The 11693-nt window shown below is 45.3% G+C and overlaps 1 protein-coding gene across 1 annotated transcript in view; it reads left to right on the top strand.

The window, feature by feature from the left end:
• The first annotated feature begins 1003 nt into the window (after positions 1 to 1003).
• Positions 1004 to 11693, top strand: part of Npepps (aminopeptidase puromycin sensitive) — an 88260-nt gene continuing 77570 nt past the window's right edge. The window contains exon 1 of the mRNA XM_036196161.1: positions 1004 to 1444. Within this exon, the coding sequence (XP_036052054.1) occupies positions 1178 to 1444 (267 nt within the window). The 5' untranslated portion in view covers positions 1004 to 1177. The remainder of the gene's footprint in view (positions 1445 to 11693) is intronic.

The raw sequence follows: 11693 nt of genomic DNA, 5'->3' as shown, positions 1-11693 counted from the left end.
TGTCCAAGAGAGAGCATTCTCCACTGAGTCTTAGAAATTAAGTTTTGGCTCTACCTTAGAAATTTCTTATAAAGATATTTGCTTTTAGGAATAAATATCTTTTCCCTTGATCTAATTTAGACTCATGTCTAATTTAACTACAGAATGGAGAGAGCCACAGTTAGGAAATTTTTATGAAAGTCACAATTGGTAAAAGGTCTTGTCATTTAAAAAAGCGGGAACAAAAAAAGAGGAGGAGCTTGAGGTGGGGCTTAGGGCAAAGGGCTTGCCTAGCCTGCATGAAAGCCGAGTTCAATGCCTAGCACCACAAGAAGATCCCGGAGACGTATTTACTTGATTAATTATTATTATTATTATTACCCCCTAATTATTTTTAATCTATGTTTTTTGAGTCAAACTCTTTCTCTGTGCCCAGACTATCCCGGAACTCACTCTGGAGACCAGGCTGGACCGTGATGTGATGATCCTCCTGCCTCAAAGTCTCCATGCCCAACCAACTCTGAAGCCTCTTGTTTTAAACATTAAACTATGGAGTCCAGTCCTTCTGATGTTTGAAATCACTCTCCCAAAGGTCCAGATTTCACTGGTCGGAGCGCCTTGGAGAACTAAAGATTTTCTGGTTAAAAAAAAAAAAAAAAAAAAAGAAAGAAAAATGTTTTCCGGTCATCCCTTGGACCAGCTATGCAGCAGAAAAGAGCCTCAGGTCAGGAGTCGACCGCCGAGGTAGATCGGCTCTTTCCACACGTCACCCCGGCTGAACTGACCGCCCGCAGCCAGCCGTAGGCTTCCGTTTCTCCCAGCACCTCAGGAGCTCCTCCTCGCCCTTCACGGCTCTTTTCCTGCCCCCGGCTGAGCCGCGCCGCGCCGACAGGTGCAGCGCCAAGAGCGGCCCCGCGCCTTCCCGTCGGCCGGCCGCGCCCTCGCCGCCCCGCCCCGCCCCGCCCCCGGCGCGCGCCCTCGGCGGGGGCGCGCCCGCCCCGCGGGGCCGCGCACGCCGCCGCCGCCGCCTCCCTCCCTGCCCGCCTCCCCTGCCCTCCCCTCCGCCCCCTTCCCCGTAGGCAGCCCGCCCGCCCGCCCCCCCGCACCGCCGCCCGCCCGGCCCAGGCACCCGCTGGGTCTGTCCCCCCGCCCCAGCCTCCCCGGCGGCTCTCGGCAGGCGTTCGCCCGCGCCCGGTGGATGTGGCTGGCAGCCGCCGCCCCCTCCCTCGCTCGCCGCCTGCTCCTCCTCGGCCCTCCGCCTCCTCCCCTCCTTCTCCTCCTCAGCCGCTCCTCTCTCCGCCGCCGCCGCCGCCGCCTCCTCCACAGCCTGGGCCTCGCCGCGATGCCGGAGAAGCGGCCCTTCGAGCGGCTGCCCGCCGAGGTGTCGCCCATCAACTACAGCCTCTGCCTCAAGCCCGACTTGCTGGACTTCACCTTCGAGGGCAAGCTGGAGGCCGCCGCCCAGGTACGGCGACCCTCGGGCGCCGGCGGCGAGCAGCGGGCGAGCAGTTAGGCCGCGCCCGCGGGCTGGGCTGGAGGCCGGGGCGGGCTTGGGCGCGTGGGCCGCGGGACCCGGCGGGAGGCGGGTGCGGCGCGCCCCTCGAGGCCGGCGTGCTGGGCCTGGCCGGGCGGGGACGGCGCCGCGGGAGCTGGCGGGTCCCGGAGGGCGGTGCGCCCCTCGGGGGGCCCGCACACCTGTGTGCGGCGCCCCGGGTCCCCGCCTTCCGGGCCCCGAGCTCTGGGAGAGGCTGGCTGGGGGGGGGGGGGTGGGGAGCTGCCGGGGGCTAAGAGTGCTTGCTGGGTCCCAGCCTGGCGGACTCGGTTCTGGTCTGGTCGCCCCTTCACCCTACGGGGGATAGATGGGGAGGGGGTGGTCATCGGGCCCTGGGGAGCCAGGAGGGGAGCGTCTCGAAGCGGGGTGGGGTGGGGTGGGGAGTGGAACGAGAATGTTAATCCCCGGCAGCCTCACCGAGTTCTCCCGGCCTGATCCTGCCCAGGGGCCGGGTTTCCAGGATGATCCGCCCCCTCCCCCTTCCCCTCAAATGACAGTGCAGCAGCAGTGACTTTGTTCTCCCCTAACCTCCTGAGAAGCTGCGGGAGGACCCCAGCACCGCGTTTCCTATCTGCCTTGCTCTCGAAACCCTTGAAGCTGGTGGACTTAGAGCTGCCGCGATGGTTGGTGGTTTTAGCGGTCCCCTCCTCTGAAAGAAGGCTCTCTCAGCCTTAGGCTGCCACTGGTGAAAATATTCCATTCCTCTTCTTTGCAGTTTTTGGTGAATCATACTCTCCTCTCTCCTCCCCGAAGCATTATCTGGCAGTATTGTTTGATTTTAGAGACCATTAGTATAGATGGCCCATCAAGGTCCCAAACGGACATTTATGATAGATAACCATGGTGCATGATGTGTTACATGGAATCAGAGATGCAAATTGCTATCTGTGAAAGGAATGGTGGGAAATACAATTGGTTCCGTTTCTTTTCCTACCCCAGCTGGGGGGGGGGGGGCAGGAGTGGTTGGAGGAAGCTAGGCCAGTAGGCCTCAACCTGAAAGATGAGGGCGTGTATGTGTTGTAATGAAATGAGAGAAATGGAGTCTAGTGCTCATGCATTGAAGGCCAAAGAAGTACCACACTCAGTTTGAAAATCGGTGCAAAAGTGCAGAACTTAAAAGTATATACTCTTAGCGGCTGGAGAAACGGCTCAGCGGTTAAGAGCACAGACTGCTCTTCCAGGGGTCCTCGGGTTCAGTTCCCAGCACCCACAACCCACAGTTACGGCCTCACACAGACATATGTACAGGCAAAACACCAATGCACACAGAATAAAGTGAACATATAAGTAATCGTTAAAAATATATACTGTTAGATTTGGGGCATTGGTTTGAGAGGTGCTGGCAGCATCAAAAGACAGGACTTTTGTAAAAGGGAGATGATTTACAATTTTTCTATCAAGAATATAAATCGGGCTGGGGATTTTTAGCTCAGGGGTTAGGGATTCAGCTGGGTGGGGGAGGGAAGAAGAATATAAATCAGGATGCGTGCTTGTTGGGTCTAAATTAGGATTTGAAAGTGTTAGTTAGGAAACTCTGGTTTATGCCAAGTGACTTCAGTTTGATAGGTATTGGCAGGGGCCAGATAGAAGTAGAGTGTCTTGTGACTTGGCAAACCTTTGGAAAAGGACCCAGCCTTGGATGAGTGTGAACTGTGTGAAAAGACTTAACATTCAAAAAGTTGACTGGAGTTCGTAATTCTGGAAGGTGAACATATTGAGTGAAGAAACTTGAGGAGAAAAATAGTACGGGTTTGTTTACTGGTTATTAAGTGAGTCTTACTGAAATGTTAGAACAGCAAGCAGCAACATGCTGCTTTTGACCCCCTCCCTTTAAAACCGTGTGTGTGAGTGGGTGGGCATGTGTGGGTGCTGTGGTATGTATGGTCAGAGGACAGCACTTGGCATCTTTTATCCTTTCATCGTGGGATCTTGGGTTCTTACTTGGTTGTTTAGCTCCCATGTCAATCATTTTTACCCGGATGCTACCTCTCTAAAGAGATGAAAATATGTGGAAGAATGGGCCTGCCATTGGGAAGCACAAGGTTAGATGTTCGCCATCAGCAGGATTTAGTAATTTTCTTTGAGATGAAGATCTAGTTGCCCAGGCTGGTCTTGAACTCACCATCTCATACCTCTGCGTCCAGAGTAGATTCTAGGCACACGCCATTGTATTTGCCTGACTGGTGAATTTGCCACAAGGAAATGAGTGGATCATTTTTTTGGAGGGGGGCAGTTTCGAGACAGAGTTTCTCTGTGTAGCTTTGGAGCCTGCCCTGGAACTCACTCTGTAGACCAGGCTGGCCTTGAACTTGCAGAGATCTGCCTGGCTTTGCCTCCCCAGTGCTGAGATTAAAGACGTGCGCCACCACCGCCGCCCGGCTGGATCTTTTTAATAGAATAGACCTTACAAAGAATTAACAAAACACTTTCCTCATTGATTTATTTTGTGTGTTTACCTTTGAGTGCATATGTCTGTGTGCACACTTGGGTGCCATGGAGTGCCTGTAGAGGTCATGGGCAACTTTTGGGAGTTAGTTCTGTCTGTTCATTATGTGGGGCTCTGGGATCAAACTCAAGAGTCTTGGTAGCAGATGCAGCTATCCACTGAGCCGTCTTCTTGGCCTTCAAGCCCCCCCACCCCCTCTTTTCAGGCTAGGTGGCCATACAAAGATGGAGTGTTAGTGAGTTTTAAGGCGTTGACTAAGGGATGAATGGACTTTTTAGTTGTCCCTTTGGAAGTATAAGTGGCAGTAACAGTTGTTAAAGCAAATGGACCCACAAATTGAAGCTATATGTTTAAGTTGTAGCATTAGGTAGTTTCATTGTGGAAATGTAAAATATTCTAAACTTTAGATTGAATAATGACATTAGGTTACCTTTTTTTTTTTTTTTCTTGACAGGGTCTCACTGTGTAGCTTTGCACCTTTCCTGGATCTCGCTCTGTAGACTAGGCTGGCCTCGAACTCACAGAGTTCACACCTGTCTCTGCTGGGATTAAAGGTGTGTGCCAGGGTTGGGGATTTAGCTCAGTGGTAGAGCGCTTGCCTAGCAAGTGCAAGGCCCTGGGTTCGATCCTCAGCTCTGGAAGAAAAAAGAAAAAAAAAAAAGATAAAGGTGTGTGCCACCGCCGTTAGGTTACTTTCTTAACAATTGATATCATAGAGTATGGCAAGTTGCTTGGTTGCCTTAGTTATTTAGAGTTGCAAAATTTTATGGCAGAGTATTTGTACAGTTTACATATTAGAAACGTGGTGGATTTTTAACCTGGCCTCAGGTATTGGGCTCCTGTGAAAAGTGAAAAAATTAGACAATGTGTAATGATATAAAAATTGTCTTTTACAATTTTTGTTTAATCTCAGCACTAGGTGGGAAGAGACAGGCAGATTTCTGTGAGTTCGAAGCCAGCCTGGGCTGCAGAACTAATTCCAGGATAGCCAAGGCTACACAGAGAAATCCTTAATTGAAAAATGAAATAATAATAATAACAATAATAATACATTTTATTTTATGTAGATGACTCTTCTTTCTTTCTTTTACTTTTATTTTATTTTTATTTTTTTCCCTAGACAGGGTTTCTCTGTGTAGCCCTGGCTGTCCTGGAAATCCCTTGTGTAGATTAGACTGGCCTAGAACTCAAGACCCACCTACTTCTGCCTCCCTAGTGCTGGGATTAAAGGCGTGTGCCACCACTGCCTGGCTCATAGAGACACCTCTTCTGATTGTGGTGTTTTTTTTTTTTTTGTTTTTTTTTAAGATTTATTTATTAATTCTATACACATGTTTTGTCTGCATGTCTGCCTACATGCCAGAAGAGGGCACCAGACCTCATTACAGATGGTTGTGAGGCACCATGTGGTTGCAGAAATTGAACTCAGGACTCTGGAAGAGCCAGTGCTCCCAACCTCTGAGCATTTCTCCAGCCCTGATTGTGGTCTTTTTGAAATGAGGTCGGTCTTTGTGGCTCAGCCTGACTTGGCACTCAATGTGCATTCCTTGCTACCCTCAAAAGCTCATCAGTTCTTCTGCCTTTGGAGCACTGGGATTATAAGCATGAGCCACTGTGCTCAGCTTCAGCAGGCCCTGAAAATGTCTTATGGGCCTAAAGAAATTTTTAGGCCTATAATTCACTTTTTTTTTTGGAGCTGAGGATCAAACCCAGGGCCTTGCGCTTGCTAGGCAAGCACTCTACCACTGAGCTAAATCCCCAATCCCGCCTATAATTCACTTGTATAGGTAACTTTTTAACAAATGTACATTGGTGTTTTACCATGGGTGTCAGTCCCCTGGAACTGGAGTTAAGACACTTGTGAGCTACCATGTAGGAGCTGGGAATTGAATCCAAGTCTTCTGGAAGAGCAGCCAGTGCTCTTAACCACTGAGCCATCCCTCCAGCCTTCATTTTCACTTTTATATTGGATGTGTTGAATCAATAGATGTCTGTAGAAATTTCAAAATCTAATCTTCTGCCATTATTGATGATTAATTAAATTGTATTCTAGGCTTATGTGATTGTGTGAGTGTGACTGCAGTCCTTGGTTGAGTGGCTGGGATTCTTTTTTTTTTTTTTTTTTTTCCGTATTTTTTAAAAAACTATTTATTTATTATCTATACAGTGGTCTGCCTGCATGTATGTCTGCATGCCAGAAGAGGGCACCAGATCTCATATCATTATAGATGGTTGTGAGCCACCATGTGGGTGCTGGGAATTGAACTCAGGATTTCTGGAAGAGCGGCCAGTGCTTTTAACCTCTGAGCCATCTCTCTAGCCTGAGGTTGGAATTCTTAAGAGTTGGACACACTCAGGCTGGGCAGTGGTGGCACATATCTTTAATCCCAGCATTCGAGAAGCAGGGTGGCACTCAGGCAGACATGGTACTGGAGAAGGAGCTTGATCCTAAGGCAGCAGGAAGAGAATGCCATACTAGGCCTTGCTTGAGCTTCTGAAACCTCAAAGCATCTCCAACAAGGCCACACCTCCTAATAGTGCCTATTTCCTATGGGCCAAGCATTCAAACACATGAGTCTAGGGGGCCATTCCTATTCATACTGCCACAATGGGTAATAAGGAATTTGCTCACATTTTATGTTCAACTTTTAAACAGGGTATCTATAAAATAAGAAATATAAGGCACTAAACTGGGCCTAGTGGCTCATGCTTGTAATTTTAACCCTTAGGGGGCAGGAGGATTAATTACAAGTTCAAGGTCAATTTCAAATCAGCCAGGACTGTATAGTAAGACCCTGTCTAGAAAGATAAAGAAAAGGGGTTGGGAATTTAGCTCAGTGGTAGAGCGCTGGCCTAGCAAGCAAGCACAAGGCCCTGGGTTTGGTCCTCAGCTTAGGGGGGGTGTGGGGTGGGGGGGGGGGGGGGGGGGGAGGGAGAGCAAGCAAACCACACACAGCTTGGTAGTAGAGTCCATGCTTAGGATTTAGGGTGTGCAGGAACTTAATGCATAGTCCTCAGCTGCACTGAGGAGTGCCACTCCTCAGAAATAGAACTTTTTGTTGTTTTGTTTTTTTGAGACAGGGTTTCTCTGTAGCTTTGGAGTCTGTCCTGGACTAGCTCTGTAGACCAGGCTGGCCTTGAACTCGCAGAGATCCGCCTGCCTCTGCCTCCGGAGTGCTGGGATTACAGGCGTGCACCACCACCGCCCGGCCAGAAATAGAACTTTTATGTAGTGAACTTTTGTCTGAAGTCACCTGGCATTGAATTCTGTAGTGAATTTTCCATATAAATCAAGCTTATCTTTGAAATATTTTAACTTTATTCACTGATTTGGATGGAAATGTTTAAGGTTTATAATTGACACTCTAGATTTCTCTTTTCCCTTTTTGAAATACTGGATCATTTTGAGCATGTCATTGGTGCTAAAATACTTATAGCAGTTACTTCAAACTGTGCACTATGTGATTCATGAACTTAGTACCTGTCCTTTAAACTTGCTTTGTGTGTTCCCTGCTCTCGGGCACATTGCTTCTCGCTGTGGATTGTGTCTTGTCGAAGTGCCTGGTGTGCACTTTGACCTCTCTTCTGTTTCACTGAGCTTGAGCTGGAGAAGTCTATGGAATGAGTCAAGCAAGCTTGTTTGAGCTTAAAAATGAATTTCTAAGTGAGAGTTTGATGTATTCTCTTCTAAGTAAATGGTGTGAGCTTTAGTGTATGGACTTTGTGTTACCTATTCTGGCTTTGTGTACAAGCCTTTTTTTTTTTTAAGTTTAACTTTCTGGTTCTAGATTATCAATGTCTAATACAACTTGGATAAATAAATGTGTTCTTAAGTAGCAAGTTATCTAGGAAGCTTCTTTGAACTTTGCTACATAAATGTGTCTGTTTTTGTTGTAAAGTAAATCTATTCTAATCTGTATGTGAGTCAGTTGCAAAGAACTGAGCTTTCTGCTAGCTGTTGTGTTAACTGAGCTCAGCTCCCCAGATTTTAGAGCTTTCCTTTTGACACCGAGTGAACCTGTGGTTTTGTTTTTTCTGTTGTTGTTTTTTGTTTTTTGTCATTTGTAATCTCTGAATTTTTATTTTAAGTCAGGAAATGTTTTAGAAATACAGAAAATAACTTACCTAGATTGACTCTTTTGTCCTGTTGCTTCAGACTGTTTATTGTATATTTTGGGAAAGGTCCCAGATAGCACTGGGGTTGCAGCTCAGTAAAGAAGAGTGCTTTCTAGCTCACACAGGCTCCCTGGCACCACCAGGTAATCTCTGTGCTTGCAAAGTAAAGGCAGGAGGGTCCGAAGTTTAAGGCCATCCTTGTCTGCACAGTGAATTCAAGAGTAGACTAGACTACATGAGACCCTGCACCCTAGGCACCCCCACCCAAAAAAGGCTAGGTATGATGGCACATACCTTTAATCCTGGCATTTGGGAGGCAGAGGCAGGCAGATCTCTGAGCTCCAGACTAACCTGGTCCATATAGAAAGTTCCAGGGGCCAGAACTTTGTCTCGAAGAGTAGGGGTAGTCATGAATACCACTAAAATTAATTCCCATGTCTTACCATGCTCAACTGTTGCCCACTTAGAGGTACATAATATGCCTATATACAGTTTTAACTCCGTTGTGTTTATAAGTAGTCACAAACTATAAATGTCAATATTCTGTGTATTTAATTTATAGATATAAATGATGTTTGTATGTGTGTATACATACATATATGTGTATGTATGTATACACATACATATATAAATGATGTTTATATATATATACACACACATATATAAAATGATGTTTATATGTGTATGTATACATATATGTATGTATATATATACACACACATACATATATATAAAAATGATGTTTATTGATTACTGGGAGTAGTGGTAACATGCTTATAATCTCAACTCTTTGGAGGTAGAGACAGGTGGTTCTTAAATTCCAGCCAGCCTGGGTTACCATAGTGAGTTGGAGACCAACATAAGCTACAAAACAATCTTAAAAAAACAAAACAAAACGGAAAAAGTTCTTACTTGGTTTAGTTCCACTTGCTCTTTTCAAAATCACTTGTAGGAAAATCTGGCCCAATTTGAAATGACTGATAATTTGCTTCTTGTTGACTTGAGAAATTATAGTTCTGTTCCACCAAGGCAACAATTACTGAAAACTTTTAGCAGTGGAATCACTTATTAGGGAAAGTGTTTCAGGCTTCCAAATGATTGTGTTTGTGATTATATCACTGGACATTTTCCTTTATTAATTTATCTGGATTTGGCAGTCAGGAAAGAACTGTTGAGTCTTACTGTAGTGAATGCAAGATGTATTTACTATTTATATGATTATAACACAGTACAAAGTCCTCTTCTCCAAAAGAGCAAGGCTTGATGGATGGAGCATGTTACTTCATTGCAGAGAAAGCTTTCAGGAAACATTGTGTCTGCTTGCTAACTCTGTAGTACCTGGGAATCTTCCATTGTACAATTGTTACCAAGGACCATGCTGCTTTAGTACAGTCATTTATGTGGTTCATTTGAAGTACAATCTTTAGAAATCCAAGATTTAATCCTGGAGCTGAAACGAAGAAATGACATTCTACTATTTTATGACATTAAGTGGAAGAATTGAAAGTGAGTTTATTATCACCACAATTTGTAGGTCAACTTAAGCATTTTACTTTTTTAAAATTTTTTCGAGACAGGGTTTCTCTGTGTAGTTTTGGTGCCTGTCCTGAATCTCGTTCTGTAGACCAAGCTGGCCTTGAACTCACAGAGATTGGCCTGGCTCTGCCTCCTGAGTGCTGGGATTAAAGACGTGAGCCACCACCTCCTGGCTGCATTTCACTTTTTAAAGTTAGAAATTGGCAGTTTTAGTGCTAAAATTAATTTAAATTAAAACCTATTTTTATTTTTATTTTTTTATCTACTTATTTTATGTGTATGAGTGTTTTGCTTGCATGTGTTTGTGTGCACCACATGTGTGCTTGGTGCCCATGGAGGTCAAGAGAGGGCATGAGGAGCCTTGGGGCTGGAGAGATGATGGCTCAGCAGTCAAGAGCACTGGCTGCTCTTCCAGAGAGAAGTTCTGAGTTCAATTCCCAGCAACCACATGGTGGCTCACAACCACCTATAATGAGATCTGGTGCCATCTTCTGGCGTGCAGGCAGAACACTGTACACATAATAAATAAATCTTTAAAAAAAAAAATCTTTGGGGGGAAAAAAAAAGAGGGCATCAGATTCCCTGGAAGAGTAATGAGTGGTTGTGGGTACTGTGGGTACTGGGAACAAACCCAGGTCCTCTGCAGGAGCAATAAATGCTTTTTACTACTAAGTCATCTCTTTGTCCCTCTTGTTTTCTTGTTTCAGTGTTTGGTCTTTCTTTTTTCTTTTCTTTTCTTTTCTTTTTTCTTTTTTTTTCTTTTTTTACAGGTTTCTCTGTGTAGCCCTGGCTATTCAAGAACTCACTCTGGAGACCAGGCTGACCTCAAACTCTCAGAGATCCACCTGCCTCTGCCTCCAACTGCTGGGAGTAAGGGTGTGCGCCACCATCTTTGGGCAGTGTTTTTATTTTTAATTGCAGAACACAGTTAATATTTACTAACCTGATGATATCAATATATGAGAAGTAACATACTATATCACCAGGTCCTTGCTGTTGTTGGAAAGATGACTTTAAATTTTTTATTCATTTTACATACCAACCACAGATCCCCCTCTCATCCCTCCTCTCGCCCCCTCCCCCAATGTTTCTTTCTCTGAAAAAATTCTGCACGTGCACAAGAAAACTCTAAACCAAAATGTTTATTGTAGTACTGTTTTGTTTATATGTAATACATATAAACAAGCAACAAAGCAATGTTTTTTTAAAAATGGAAATAAACTTTTTTTTTCCTGGAACTCATTTTGGAGACCAGGCTGGCCTCAAACTCACAGAGATCCGCCTGCCTCTGCCTCCCGAGTGCTGGGATTAAAGGCATGCGCCACCACCGCCCAGCTGAAATAAACTTCTTTAGGAAGTACGTGGATAGATAACTGCTTTATTCATAGGATGGAACACTACAAAGGAGTTCAAATTAATTAGATCAATCCAGGTGTGATGGAGGCTGAGGCAGGGGAATTTCTGTGAGTTCTAGGATATCATGGTCTCCATAGTGTGTTGCAGGACAGCAAGGGCTATATTGTGATCAAACACACAAATAAATACACACACATTTGGATACCTAAAATTATGGTGTCATAGTTTAAGTCTTCCTAACTATCTTAGAGTGTTACCATATGGTAAAAGAACTATTCTGTTCTCTTTTTTTGTTGTTGTTTTCAAGTCAGGGTTTCTCTGTGTAGCCCTGGCTGTCCTGGAACTCTGTAGACTAGGCTGGTCTTGAACTCAAAGATCCACATGCCTTTCCTTCCCAAATGCTGAGGTTAAATGTGTGTGCTACCATGCCCAGCTTGTTCTTTAATGGAAGAACATGATTTATATCAACATTTTTGTATCTTTGGGCCATTGTTAAGTGAAATAATAGTCGAACACAAGCACTTGTATATCTGTACAGACACTCTGATAACCTGGATTTCTAAGTGACTAGCTATAAGTAGGGTATATAGTCTCCATAAGCTGGACAAAAGATTCCTAGGCAGGACAGGAGATTTTAAGCTAAGTTGTGCAATTTTTAAAAAAAGTAATTCTTTTTTTTTGGAAACTGAGGATTGAACCCAGGGCCTT

The sequence above is a fragment of the Onychomys torridus genome, chromosome 8, assembly GCF_903995425.1.
Source record: "Onychomys torridus chromosome 8, mOncTor1.1, whole genome shotgun sequence".
Classification (NCBI taxonomy): Eukaryota; Metazoa; Chordata; class Mammalia; order Rodentia; family Cricetidae; genus Onychomys; species Onychomys torridus.
This window is presented reverse-complemented; position numbering and strand designations above follow the sequence as displayed.